The 12,519-nt window shown below is 44.0% G+C and overlaps 1 protein-coding gene across 2 annotated transcripts; it reads right to left on the reverse strand.

Annotated features, from left to right (window-relative positions):
- Positions 1 to 1,660: 1,660 nt before the first annotated feature.
- TREM1 (triggering receptor expressed on myeloid cells 1) lies at positions 1,661 to 12,069 on the reverse strand. Of its 2 annotated transcripts, none has more exons than XM_059177906.1 (4): positions 11,932 to 12,069; positions 6,915 to 7,271; positions 5,448 to 5,550; positions 1,661 to 2,057 (listed from the first exon to the last, which is right to left on the reverse strand). In XM_059177906.1, the coding sequence occupies exons 1-4, from the start codon at positions 12,053 to 12,055 to the stop codon at positions 1,952 to 1,954; spliced, it is 690 nt and encodes a 229-aa protein (XP_059033889.1). In that variant the 5' UTR covers positions 12,056 to 12,069; the 3' UTR covers positions 1,661 to 1,951. The 2 variants fall into 2 exon arrangements, with proteins under 2 accessions (XP_059033889.1, XP_059033888.1); XM_059177905.1 differs by having other exon boundaries at positions 5,346 to 5,550.
- Between the last annotated feature and the right edge of the window lie 450 nt (positions 12,070 to 12,519).

Here is a 12,519-nt window from a genome sequence, read left to right on the forward strand (position 1 = left end):
ATCCTGTATCTAAGTGCCAGGCATATGCCTTGACCTAAGCTTGGGCAAATGCAAGATTCTTCCTAGGATTCAGGATCCTAAGGGTGTGATGCAAGGTGTAAGGCCAGTTGGAGATGACTGACACATAAGAAATTTAAGCATTGAGAATCCGGGAATAGCATGGTGCCAAGGATGTGGTGGCTTCAAGTGTCCAAGGGCAGTGGCACCAATGGCAACATCACTAGATTGTGTGATATTGTGAATTATAAGAAATATTTGTTTGGTCATCCAGATAATTAAAATATATCTCTCACATATAATTGGACTTCATCTGTAGTTGTGGATCACAGCTCCCCAAATCCATGAAATTTCCTGAGCTGTAAGAGCAGTGGGACCTTCTTCTGTCATATTTAGTCTCTTGTCCTCAGTTCCTAAAAGCACTTCAGAGCCATAAATGTGACATGAGTGTGTTGTTCCTAACAAGCCCCTTTCTACCACACCTAAGTTTATGTCTCTGAGGCGACTTTTGGAAAGGATGGGGGCTGTTGCCTGAGGAATCAACCTTGAAAATAGTGTTGGAAAGTTTGACCTCACTCCCTGATTTCTGGGGAGGAAAGAGGAGCTGGAGATTGAATCAGTCACCAATGACCAATGAATTCATCAGTTATGCCTATATAATGAAGCTTCCATTAAAACTTCCATTTAAAAAAAAAAAAAAAAAAAGGGAGTTCAGAGTGTTTCCAGGCTGGGAAACCAGAATATTTCCATGTGCCACTGTGCTGGGCTCAAAACTCCATGGGGACAGAAACCCTGCTGTTGAGGACCTCACCTTATTTATTTATTCATATGGCTGTCTATTCATATCCTTTAATATTCTTTTATAAAATGCCAATAATCTGGTAAGTAAAATGTTTCTGAGTTCTGCAAGTTGCTCTAACAAAATAATGGAACCTAAGTAGGGGATCACTGGGAACTCTTATAGTAGGTGGGTCAGAAGCACAAGTGCTCACCAATGGCATCTAAAGATAAGGAGGGGAGTCTTATGGAACTGAGCCCTCAATCTATAGAATCTGGTGAAGCTTTGGGTAGATAGTATTAGAATTGAGTCAAATTACAGAACACCTACCTGATGTCCAAGAATTGCTTGTTGGTGTGGAAAAACCATTCCTTCCCAAAACACAGGCACATTCACGTGCATTAACACACACACACACACACACACACACACACACACAGGAATTGGGTGCAGAATTCTAACCGGTGACCAGACCCCTTGACTGTCTTTTGCTATGACCTCAGCTGTGGCTTCAGCTGTGTGTTGCCTCCTGGTTTCACCAGTTAGATTATCTTTTTTTTTTTTTTTTTGAGATTTATATAGTTATCTTAGAAAGAGAGAGAGAGAGCAGGGGGAGGAGCAGAAGGAGAGAGAGTGTCTTGTCTTCTCCTCATTCTGTAGTTTTCAAACCCCTTCTCTGGGAATGTAGGAGATGGCCACAGATGAAGAAAGAAACCCAAGCATCTGATTCTAGGAGAGGAAGATCCAGGGACAGGGAGAACAAGATGCTTCTTTAGTAAGAGCTCTATCCAGGTCAGGCCAAAACATTATGGCCCAGGCCAAGCACAAGGGCAGCTTTAGTGGTGGTGCCCTCTGTCCCTCACAACCACCACACAACAGCATCAGTGAAGAGCATTGGACTCTGTCTTTATTTAAGGCAAATCCCAAGCCACTGGTGGAAAGGGCATGTTCACAGCTGTGTCCTCTCTTCAGAGGGAGAAAACACACACACAAGGTTATTGGTGTAGTGAGGGGAGCTGGCAGGGCTGAGGTGAGACATGAGCCTTAGAAATAATCTGTGTTACAGAGTCAACTCATGTCATTGCTCCTCCTTGCCTTTCCCCTCACACCCTTCCTCTGGAACAACTGCCAGAGATGTGACTGAAGGTCAGAGGTCATTCTCATGGCTTCACTGGCCTAGGGTCCAAATGACCTCTGCGTGACAGCAAGAAGGACAGTGAAGACCAAGCTCTTGCTCAGGAGTCCACACAGCACAAGAATGATGATGTTGATCGTGGGAACCCTGGGGGAAAGAAGAGATGTCAGCTGCTGTTAGTGCTGGTGCGCCTCACACCTGAGTGTTTACAGAAGTCCTTCATGCCCCTTCTCTTATCTGCTTGGGCCCTTCTAGCTCTTGTCCCCATATTGACTAGCCCTGTGCCTTTAGTGTGTCCATTAACTAAAACTACTAACTGGAAATATATTTAGTAAAGTGCATGGAGCCCATATGCAGAGGAGGCATCTGAGAGAAAGGGCAGGCTGCCTGGGCTCCTCTTCCTTACCAGGATGGCAGCAAGGAAACCTGGTTTCTAGTCCCCGCAACATGGCCTACTTCCTGGGAGAACCATCTCACCACTCTGGCCTCTTGTTTCCCCATCTATAAACAGAAGAATCCAATCCTTGCCCAACTCCTATCATGAATTTTTACAGATTTTCGTGTAATGATTCTAAAAGTCCCGAGAAAGCATCAGTGGATACCGTAAGAGAGAGATACCCATGAGTGAGGAAATATGGCCTGTCTAGATTCAGCGATATGGAAACAGATTATAGCACAACGAATCTGCATGATAAGACACAGGGCAAGAAAAGAAACAGATGGCAGCAAAAAAAAGAGAAGCATAGATTTTGACCTAATGTTATGTATGAATTTAACATCTAAGGAAATCTGGCAGACCAGGAGATAGGCAAGGATTGTTTAGTAAATAATCTGGTGGTATCTGGATCGTAATATGAAGAAAAAGTCATCTTTTGTAGAATTTATACCATTTAACAAAATACAACCCCCTACCCCAAGATGGAATAAAGATTTAAGTAAAATGGAAAAAACAAAAACAAACAAACCTAGAGATGTCGCCAGGAAATAGAATTAAGCATATGAAAGAATAAAGCAAAGCAATAATTTAAAAATCAACACATTTGCCTGTACAAAATTTAAAAGCAAATGTCCAAGGTCGCAGAGAGAGAAATGACAGAATGGCGATAGAAAAATGCCAGAGGCTCTTTTTACGATGAAGTCCCCACCCTTCCTCTGGCTTCTGGCATCTCCCTCCCTGTCTTCCATCTCCTCCACCACCTGGAACTAGGGTCAAGTTCAGCCCCTGACAGCTCCTAGCTATCTGTGGTTACAGTAGCACTCTCCAGGGCACGCGTTCAGCCCACGGTCCCAAGGCCTCAGCTCCGCAGGGCTACCTTGACTTTCAGGTCTCCCCTGTCCTCCCAACCCTTTTACATTTTCATGGGCCTAGCTCCTGGAGTGTGTCCACTCTTGAGGGCCAGCAGGTACTCCTCTGGAGGCTGAGCACAAGCTGCCAGACCACCCCTACCACCCCAGTGCCTGGGAATTCATGTGCCCCTGGGCCGCCCCTAACAGGGGACTGGAAATTCACAAGCATAAATACTCCAGCTCCCCAGTATCTGATATAGACAAGTCCCATGGGTCCCCCAGAAGTCCCCTGCAGGACTGAGCCCCAAAGTTCCCTGCTGTGTGACTCAGCTTGGTGATGACACCCTTGCTAAGCTTCTTTCTCTCCTGGTCTCACTTCCTGGATGGATTTACCTGGGGTCACTTCCTACATTTGTACAAGACTTTTCCCACTGCCTGCTTCCAGGGAACCCACCCTAACACAGCGTGATGGTGGCTTCCTCTGAAGTGCCCCCCAGAACCCATCCCTCCCCAGATTGGAAGCTCACTTCTTTCATTGCGGAGGCAAATAACTCCCCATACAAAACATTTCTTTTTCAAACATCTCAGTGACTTCTGCTTCCCTGGCTGGATTCTGACTGATAGAATAGTTCATATTAGTTAATAAAAAAAGTTAATAGGCCAGGGGCAGCCTCTAGTAGCAATGTGGGCCAAAGTAGGTACTCTCAATTTACATCCTGGAAAAATCAAAGTAACTTGAAAAGAAAAATGTTGATTCTCACCAGACCATTTATTTAGTCCACAAAGATTTAATAATCACCTACTATGTACCAGACACTGGGGTCAGCAAAACAACTATTTGGGGTGGGTGGGGTGGAGAAGACTGCCTCTACCCTCATGGAGTGCCTAGTCCACAGCAGGAGAAAAATAAAAGCACGTGATAATTCATGTCCAACTTAGCAGGAATATTTTCCAAGTACTAAATCCTTGTGGGCAAAAGATCCTTGCAGTGACGACTGCTTCTCTTCTGCATTATGGATCACAAAACAAATTGTTTGCAACATTTGAAGACCATTTGTCAATATGTACACAGAGCAACATAAAAGTTCACATGCTCTTAAGGGAATTTCTTTTGAATGAATAATTTAAAAGAAAAAAGACGTCTGTGAAAATGTTCATCTCGAAGTTATCAATACTATAAAAAAATTAAAACGATCTCAGTGTCTAAAGACAAGCAAGTTAAGATGTAAGTCATGGCTTCTTCATTGCTAGAAAAGGATGCATTTGTTTGAATTATAATCATGAAGTCTAGATAGCAACATCAAAGAATAGTTTTATAATAGAAAAATAATCGCAATGTTTATAATTAGAATTACTGCTATATTAAATACGTATGAACATGAATAAAGACTAGAAAGAGAATGTGGAGATCAGACATGTTAGATTAATGGCAATATGGATACATATTTCTCTGTCAATTCAATATTTAATGATAAACACTTTCAGAGATAAATCAGTATCCAATAATAAACTGTAAAGAAGGGTATGCATGCAAAGTTAAAGGTTCTTCGCTTTGCCTGCACATTAAGAAATCTCCTGAAGATCTCATCAACAATGCTTAGACCAACCCCATTTCCAGAAATCCCAATCTATTGGTCTACAGGAGGGCATATGCATCAGTATTAAACACAAACCAAAGCAAAAGCAAGCACTCCAGGTAATCCTAACACACAACTGCCCAGAGCAGTTGGGCTAGATTATCACTTCCAGCTCTGCATTTTCTAGCCTCCCTGAAGATAAGGAAACAAGCCACAGAACCTTCCTGACTCATCCAAAGTCACACAGCCAAACCATGTGGCTGGCATTAGAATCCAGGGTCCTTCACTCCACTCTATTAGGCTGGTGGGGTTGGCTGAGACCCAGTGGAAATCAGCAAAGACATTTTCCCCTCTCCTTACTCCTCTAGTAAGCAAGGAAACAGGGTGAACCAAGGAGATGGGCAGCCTCATCAACAGCATCCTGCTCCTCTAGCACCACCCCCTTCCTCCCCAGTGAACTTTCACCAGACTTAGTAGACTCAAGTCTGCTTCTGCCCTGCCCACTCCCCTATCCATAACTTCCCACGTCTTAAGCAGATGGACTTGGAATCAAACCAGGAGGCCCAGAGACCTGAAACCATAGCTGGTAATATCCGTCACGTTTGTGATGGTGACTCCAACACCGGGAGAGGAAATGTCAGCAGCCGATGTGGGTAGGAGTTGGGTCACAGACCTGGGACTGGTAAGGAGTGTGCTCTGGGCCTTGGTGGTGGAAGGAGAAAAGGTGGAAATCTGAACAAAGTTCTGCGTAGGAATCTTGTCTGAGACTAAAAAATCTGCAAGAAAGCACAATGGATAAATCGATGGATAAGTTGATGGATGAATTGTTGGGAAGTGGATGAGTGGATAGATGGTTGGAAGGATGACTAGAAGGAAGGCAGGGAGGAAGGATGGTTAGATGGAAGGAAAGATGGGTGGATGGATGGATGGATGGATAGGTAGCTGGGTAAATGAAACTGAGGAGGGAAATGAACATAGCCATTCATGAAGCAAGTTTTTCTTTTACTAAGAGTAAAAAATGAGTGTGACGTTAGCTTAGGCCAGAGAAAGGAAAAGGGGAAGAAAGAAGGAAGACAGAGAAGGGAAGAGAGAGAGAGGGAAGGAGGAAGGAAGATGGGTAAGGACAGAGAGGGGGTAAGGAGTGGGGGGAATAGAATTTTCAAGCGATTCCTGTCACTGGAAATGCATTTTCCTGCTATTCTTTACCATTTCATATGTCTCCACCTTCTTTAAGAATAATCCCCTTATTACTCTACCTTGTACTATTCTCTGCCTTACCCTCACCTGAACCTGTAGTGTACTGCTTTTCAAATTATCTTTTATTAATATATTGCATATGAGCCTTGTCTTCCTTAGGTTTAGGATTCCCCAGTTAGTAGAAACTTGAACCTTCCTTAATTTCTCCAATTAACATCTACTGAGGAACTAGGCATTATATTAGCTGTTAGAGATACAGAGCTGAGAAAGGCACAGGCCCTTTTCTCAAGGTACTCACAGATGAGCATGGGAGGCAAATAAATAAGCAGGCCACTACTACCCAGTGAGGCAGCATCATTTATGAGGGAGGACACAAAGTGAGCTCTGGAGCTTTGCTACCCAAAATGGGAACCATGGACCAGCCTCAGCAGTAGCATCATGTGCAAGCAGATCAGAAATGCTGAATCTAGGTCCCACCCTAGACCTCTTGTATCAGAGGTTGCCTTTGAAATAAGATCTTCAGGGGTTTTGTGTCCACAGTAAAGTCTGAGAAGCACTGCTTTGGAAACACAAAGGAAGGTCATCAAATGTACTCTGGGAAGGAAATAGTGGATCACAGAGGCTTCCCAAAGAAATGGCTTTCATTTGGAGACCTAAAAAATGAGACTAAATTGTCCAAGTCTACCACTCATCTTTCATACTGTAGGAAGTATCCCACTTCCTATAATAGCACCCCAAATTAAGCTCTGCTACTCTAAGTGATAGCTTCTTACTTTGTGACCAAATGTCTCTCAAGGACCTCAAATGAGAGAAAAGGAGCTTCTGAGAGAGGCCAGGCTGCTAGAAATCCTGAGCCACAGCCCTGCTCGTGCTACCACCACCACCCATACCCCTAGCTGACCTGGCTTTCCCCATTCTCTTACCCCCCCGCCAGGTCACTCACCCTTGGTCACAACCAGGCGGACAAGGGGGGACAAGATGTCAGGGTCCTTGGGAGGGTGGTAGATCACACACCGATACAGTCCTGAATCTTCCACTTGAAGATTGGTCATTTGGACATTTAGTATGGCCTCATCGGGGATGTCTTCTAGGAAGTACCTGCCCTTCCGGACTTGACTGGGCTTCCCTGAAACACTCTCTGTGAAAACCAGTGTCAGGGGCTCCCCTCTATCCATCAGCTTCTGCCAAGCTTTCTGGCTATTGGCGTACTTCCTGATGGAGGAAGGACATTGTACATTCAGGGTACTTCCCGCAGCTAAGACATACTGTTCTTCATGTGGTTCATTTGCAGCTTGGAGTTCTGTAAGCAGGGAATCAGAGTTAGACTCCATGAGGTAAAGTTTTCTTCTCTTTGGAAAAAAGAGAGAAACAACCTCTTTTTCTTGTTCAACCACTCATTTTTCGGCGAGATCCTCAAGGCTTTCAGAGAAAATGCAACCTTCCCTGCAAGCCAGCACTAGATTCCAGATCTTTTAACTGTGAGTAATTTTTTTTTTAAAGATTTTATTTATTTATTTGACAGAGATCACGAGTAGGCAGAGAGGCAGGCAGAGAGAGAGAGGAGGAAGCAGGCTCCTGCTGAGCAGACAGCCTGATGCGGGACTCGATCCCAGGACCCCGAGATCATGACCTGAGCCGAAGGCAGCGGCTTAACCCACTGAGCCACCCAGGCGCCCTTAACTGTGAGTAATTTTTATTTTACTCCAAGAGCTAGACCTCATATGCTTTGTGTAAACTTTCATAAATATATGTTCTTGAGAGGAAAAAAATCTCCTGATTGGAGGCAGAACATGGGACACGTGCCAACACCATGAGAGACAAGGGTATGATAGCAGGGAAGATTACAAACAAGGACATATAGGGTGATGAGTGGATGTGAAGACATGATAGTAGCAGACAGTGATTCCTCCAAACGGCTAGGGGAACTTCATCTAAGTAGAGGAAAGAGATCAATTCTGTTCTGTTCCAAGGGAGCTTTGTAAATGGGAGGGACAAGTTGAGTGGAAGTAAGATCTAGATCTTATTTTTGGCTGGACACAAAGCATTCCATAACTTATCCACAGTGTCTACAGTTTATCCACTCAAAACTGAGTGTCTTTCTTCTATGGAATACCAAATAATGGGCTGGACAGTAATGTTGGGTCAAACTGTGTGTTTGTACCTGTGTGTCAGGCTACCACTACCAACAACTACTATTGCCATTGTTAATGGCACATTACTCCTACTGCACAAACACGCACACAATTTAATCCTTGGGCAGTAACTCTAAGAATGCCCATTGAAAAACGCCAACAGCTACCCCTTCAATGGAGACCCTGGGCTATTACTACAGCCCACCTGTGGACTCCTGAGGATTTTATAAAGGATACCAGGCCAGTTCTTCTGGGACCAGACTTCAGTTTCTAAGGAAACATGGAAAAGAAGCTTCTTGGAAAGTCCTCTGAATTCTGGACAGGAATTCCCCTCCAAGAAACAGGCAAGCCAAGACTGTGGGCTGTCTTAAGGCAAGTTTGGCTCACTCATTCATTCATTCATTCAATCAGTGGTTGAGAGACTACTATGTGTCAGGCACTGTGCTGTGCTTCGAGAAAGAGGCACACCTCCTCTCTCTACCCTCTATAACATTGCCCTCTACTCTCTGCAACTTTAGTGTAAATACTGTAGATAAATTATTTGCAAACTCCCTGAGCAAGGTAGACACTACAGTCTGAATGTGTGTGTCCCCCCCCCAAAAAAAATTCATATGTTGAAATCAAAACCCTAAGGTGATGGTGTTAGGAGGTGAAGCCTTTGAGAGAGGATTAGGTCATGACTGATCCCGCAAAAGGGATTAGTGCCCTTATGAAAGGGGATCCAGAGAGCTCCTTACCCCTATCCACCCTGGGAGGACATAGTGAGAAGTCCATAGTCCATAACCTGGAAGAGGGTATTCATCAAAACCCAACCAAACTCGCAGCATGATCTTGAACTTCTAGCCTCCAGAACTATGGAAAATAAGTACCTATTCCTTATAAGCCACCAGTCTGTGGTATTTTGTGATAGCAGCCCAAGTAGACAAAGAGAGTGGGAGTTACAGGAGGAGTCTGAAATTGTGCACAAACTTGCTTATCTCTTGTGAAAGGACACAGAAAGCACTCAGCACCGAAATGCTATGTGTGCACCATTTCTTGCACCACTGCAAGAAAGGAATTCCAAATACCTTTTATTGCTAAGTGTTTAAAAGTACTGGCACATGCAATCTTCCTAAATTTATCATTTAAGCTCCATAACTTCTAAGGTGGATACTGACATTATTCCTATTTCAGAGATAGGGAAATTGAGGCACAGAAAGTTTATTAAATAACCCAGAGGTTATTAAGTGATTTGCCCAAAGTTCCACAGTAGAAAGTTGTAGAATTAGGATTTAAGCCTGGATAGTCTGACCCCAAACTCAACTCTAAACCCTGGAGCCATGTTGCCCAAGGCAAGTGTCTGGTTGGGGTGAGAGCAGGCCCAGCCCACACCTGAATAGGTACATAATGATTCTATTCCTTAGAGTACAGGAGCTAGAGGCAGTTTTTAGGTTACCCAAACCCACCCCCACAGGACACAGTGAAATATATACTACTGGCTTTCTCACACGCAAGTACACAAGCATCAACCGTCCATCTTCTCCCAGTTTTGCTTTGGAAAAACGTGAATACAACACAAATGAATGAGAACCACGCTCCTAGATGCCCATCTGGGATATCACCCCAGCTCCAGCCAAACTCAAAGTGCTATGTGCTTGCAGGCTCTACAAGGCGAGCATCTGTAACCTTACTCAAAGTAGTGCATTCCTGGAAAGTCCCCTTTCTCTGTAATCTTGGTGTCTTTCCAAGGCAAACCCTTCTTTACACTTGTTACTTTCCCAATTTATTCATAAGGATTAGGAGGAGGAACAACCAAAGCCCCAAATGTTTCCATCTTTAGTCAAAGTGTGAGCTGTACACCAAAGGAAACAGTTAACAAAACCAAAAGACAACTGACAGAATGGGAGAATATTTTTGCAAACGACATATCAGATAAAGAGCTAGTGTCCAAAAATCCATAAAGAGCTTAGCAAACTCAGCACCCAAAGAACAAATAATCCAATCAAGAAATGGGCAGAGGACATGAACAGACACTTCTGCAAAGAAGACATTCAGATGGCCAACAGACACATGAAAAAATGCTCTACATCACTCAGCATCAGGGAAATACGAATCAAAACCACAATGAGATACCACCTCACACCAGTCAGAATGGCTAAAATTAACAAGTCAGGAAATGACAGATGCTGCCAAGGATGCAGAGAAAGGGGAACCCTCCCACACTGTTGGTGGGAATGCAAGCTGGTGCAACCAATCTGGAAAACAGCATGGAGGTACCTCAAAATGTTGAAAATAGAGCTACCCTATGACCCAGCAATTGCACTACTGGGTATTTACCCTAAAGATACAAACATAGTGATCCAAAGGGGCATGTGTACCCAAATGTTTATAGCAGCAATGTCCACAAGAGCCAAACTATGGAAAGAACCTAGATGTCCATCAACCGATGAATGGATAAAGAAGAGGTGATACACACACACACACACACACACACACACACACACACACACACACACACAATGGAATACTATGCAGCCATCAAAAGAAATGAAATCTTGCCATTTGCAATGACTGGATGGAACTAGAGGGTATTATGCTTAGCAAAATAAGTCAATCAGAGAAAGACAACTATCATATGATCTCCCTGATGTGAGGAAGTGGAGATGCAACATGGGGGGTTTGGAGGGTAGGAGAAGAATAAATGAAGCAAGATGAGATCAGGAGGGAGACACACCATAAGAGACTCTTAAGCTCACAAAAGAAACTGAGGGTAGCTTGGGGGAGGGAGGTTGACAGAGGGTGGTGGGGTTAAGGACATTGGAGAGGGTATGTGCTATGGTGAGTGCTGTGAAGTGTGTAAACCTGGAGATTCACAGACCTGTACCCCTGGGGATAAAAATATATGTTTATAAAAAAATAAAAAATTAATTAAAAAGAAAATGAAAAAACAAGAAAAATTCTCAATAAAAAAATAGATGGGGGTGCCTGGGTGGCTCAGTGAGTTAAGCTGCTGCCTTTGGCTCAGGTCATGATCCCAGGGTCCTGGGATCGAGCCCCGCATCGGGCTCTCTGCTCAGCAGGGAGCCTGCTTCCTCCCCTCTCTCTGCCTGCCTCTCTGCCTGCTTGTCATCTCTCTCTGTCAAATAAATAAAATTTAAAAAAAATATTTAAAAAAAATAGATGAATTATTTTTTAAAAATTTTAAAAAATAAAAAAAAAAGTGTGAGCTGTACAACAAGAGAAGTGAGGGTGTGGTGATGGGGCAGACCTGCCAAGCCAGGGAGGGCAAAACCACCTTCCAACACCAGCAGACAATGGTGGCCAGCAGTCACAGCCCCCAGGAAAAGTGGGCCCCAAGCCCCTTCTGTTCACTTTTGTTCTGCTATTCTTCAACAATAGCAGATTTTCTGGTCCACAGTAGGTCCCTGGGAAAAATCATTGGATGAATTATGTCTTTGGGGGTTAACAGACAGTCACATAAAAAGCACCATGATGGAATATAAGAAAATGAAACTTCAAACTCGAGCAAAATTATTTCGGATCTTGTCAAGTTTAGATTTACTCTAGCATTCCCCCTCGCCAGAGTTGTGCTTATCTTTGCCAATATCAAAATGCACAGATAAACTGTTTCCATAATTCACCCATTTTATTTCTGTTCTCAGGCTCTATATAGTCTTCTAATGCTGTTAAGTTTGGATAGAAGAACCCAGTCTTGCAAGTCTACTGGCTGGTCTATGCTGGGTGGCACATCCCCTGGAGCTTCCAAAGAGAAGGGAAGCTTTTCTCATGGTGGGATCCCCAAGGTTCTGGGCAGAGGCCTCACCTGCTCATGCCTCTTTCTCACCTTACCTGAGATGAAGAGTATCCAGAGCAGATCCTGGAGCCTGGCCTTCCTCATCCTTCGTGTGCGCCAACCCCAACTGCTGCTGGTGTGCCTGGGACACTCTAACCTAGAGCCTCCAGAAACTTGCATAACAGGATATGAAGTCATTCCTGGGAGGTGCTGCGGCTGCTGCTCTGTTTTCGTCACTGGTTGTTTTGGCTCCAGATGTCAAGGACTGCGCAGGAATCCAGAGACAGTGTTTGAGTGTCAGGCTTCTCTGAATTCTGGTTTCCTGGTCTCTGGGGATAATGACAATTACCTTTTCAGCCAATCTCACAAAATTTTAGTAAGAATAGTACTTTTGTGTGAGCAAAATAAGGTATCACTATTGTCAGGGGATTAGAGGGCCACCTTGCTCTCCTGAGGCCAGCTCTCCATTACCATCTAGTTCACTGTAGGTAAGAGTGCCAGGTACGTGGAGGGATGAGTTGGGATAATAATGCCTCACTTTTAGGGTTATCGTGAAGATGAAATGGGGGTCCCTAAGGAAAGTGCTCAATACTGTACCCAACATACATGTTTTTTCTACATCCTGTCCCTATTCACCATCACCC

The sequence above is a fragment of the Mustela lutreola genome, chromosome 6 (assembly GCF_030435805.1).
Source record: "Mustela lutreola isolate mMusLut2 chromosome 6, mMusLut2.pri, whole genome shotgun sequence".
Lineage (NCBI taxonomy): Eukaryota > Metazoa > Chordata > Mammalia > Carnivora > Mustelidae > Mustela > Mustela lutreola.

Excerpts from the sequence above, each read along its gene's own strand:
- TREM1 (XM_059177905.1), bottom strand. The coding sequence starts at position 12,055 with ATGCAAGTTTCTGGAGGCTCTAGGTTAGAGTGTCCCAGGCACACCAGC. Across the intron at positions 5,551-6,914 it reads CCGCCTGGTTGTGACCAAGG|ATTTTTTAGTCTCAGACAAG; the intron begins GTGAGTGACCTG and ends GCTTTCTTGCAG. Across the intron at positions 2,058-5,345 it reads ATTACCAGCTATGGTTTCAG|GGTTCCCACGATCAACATCA; the intron begins GTCTCTGGGCCT and ends TCTTTCCCCCAG.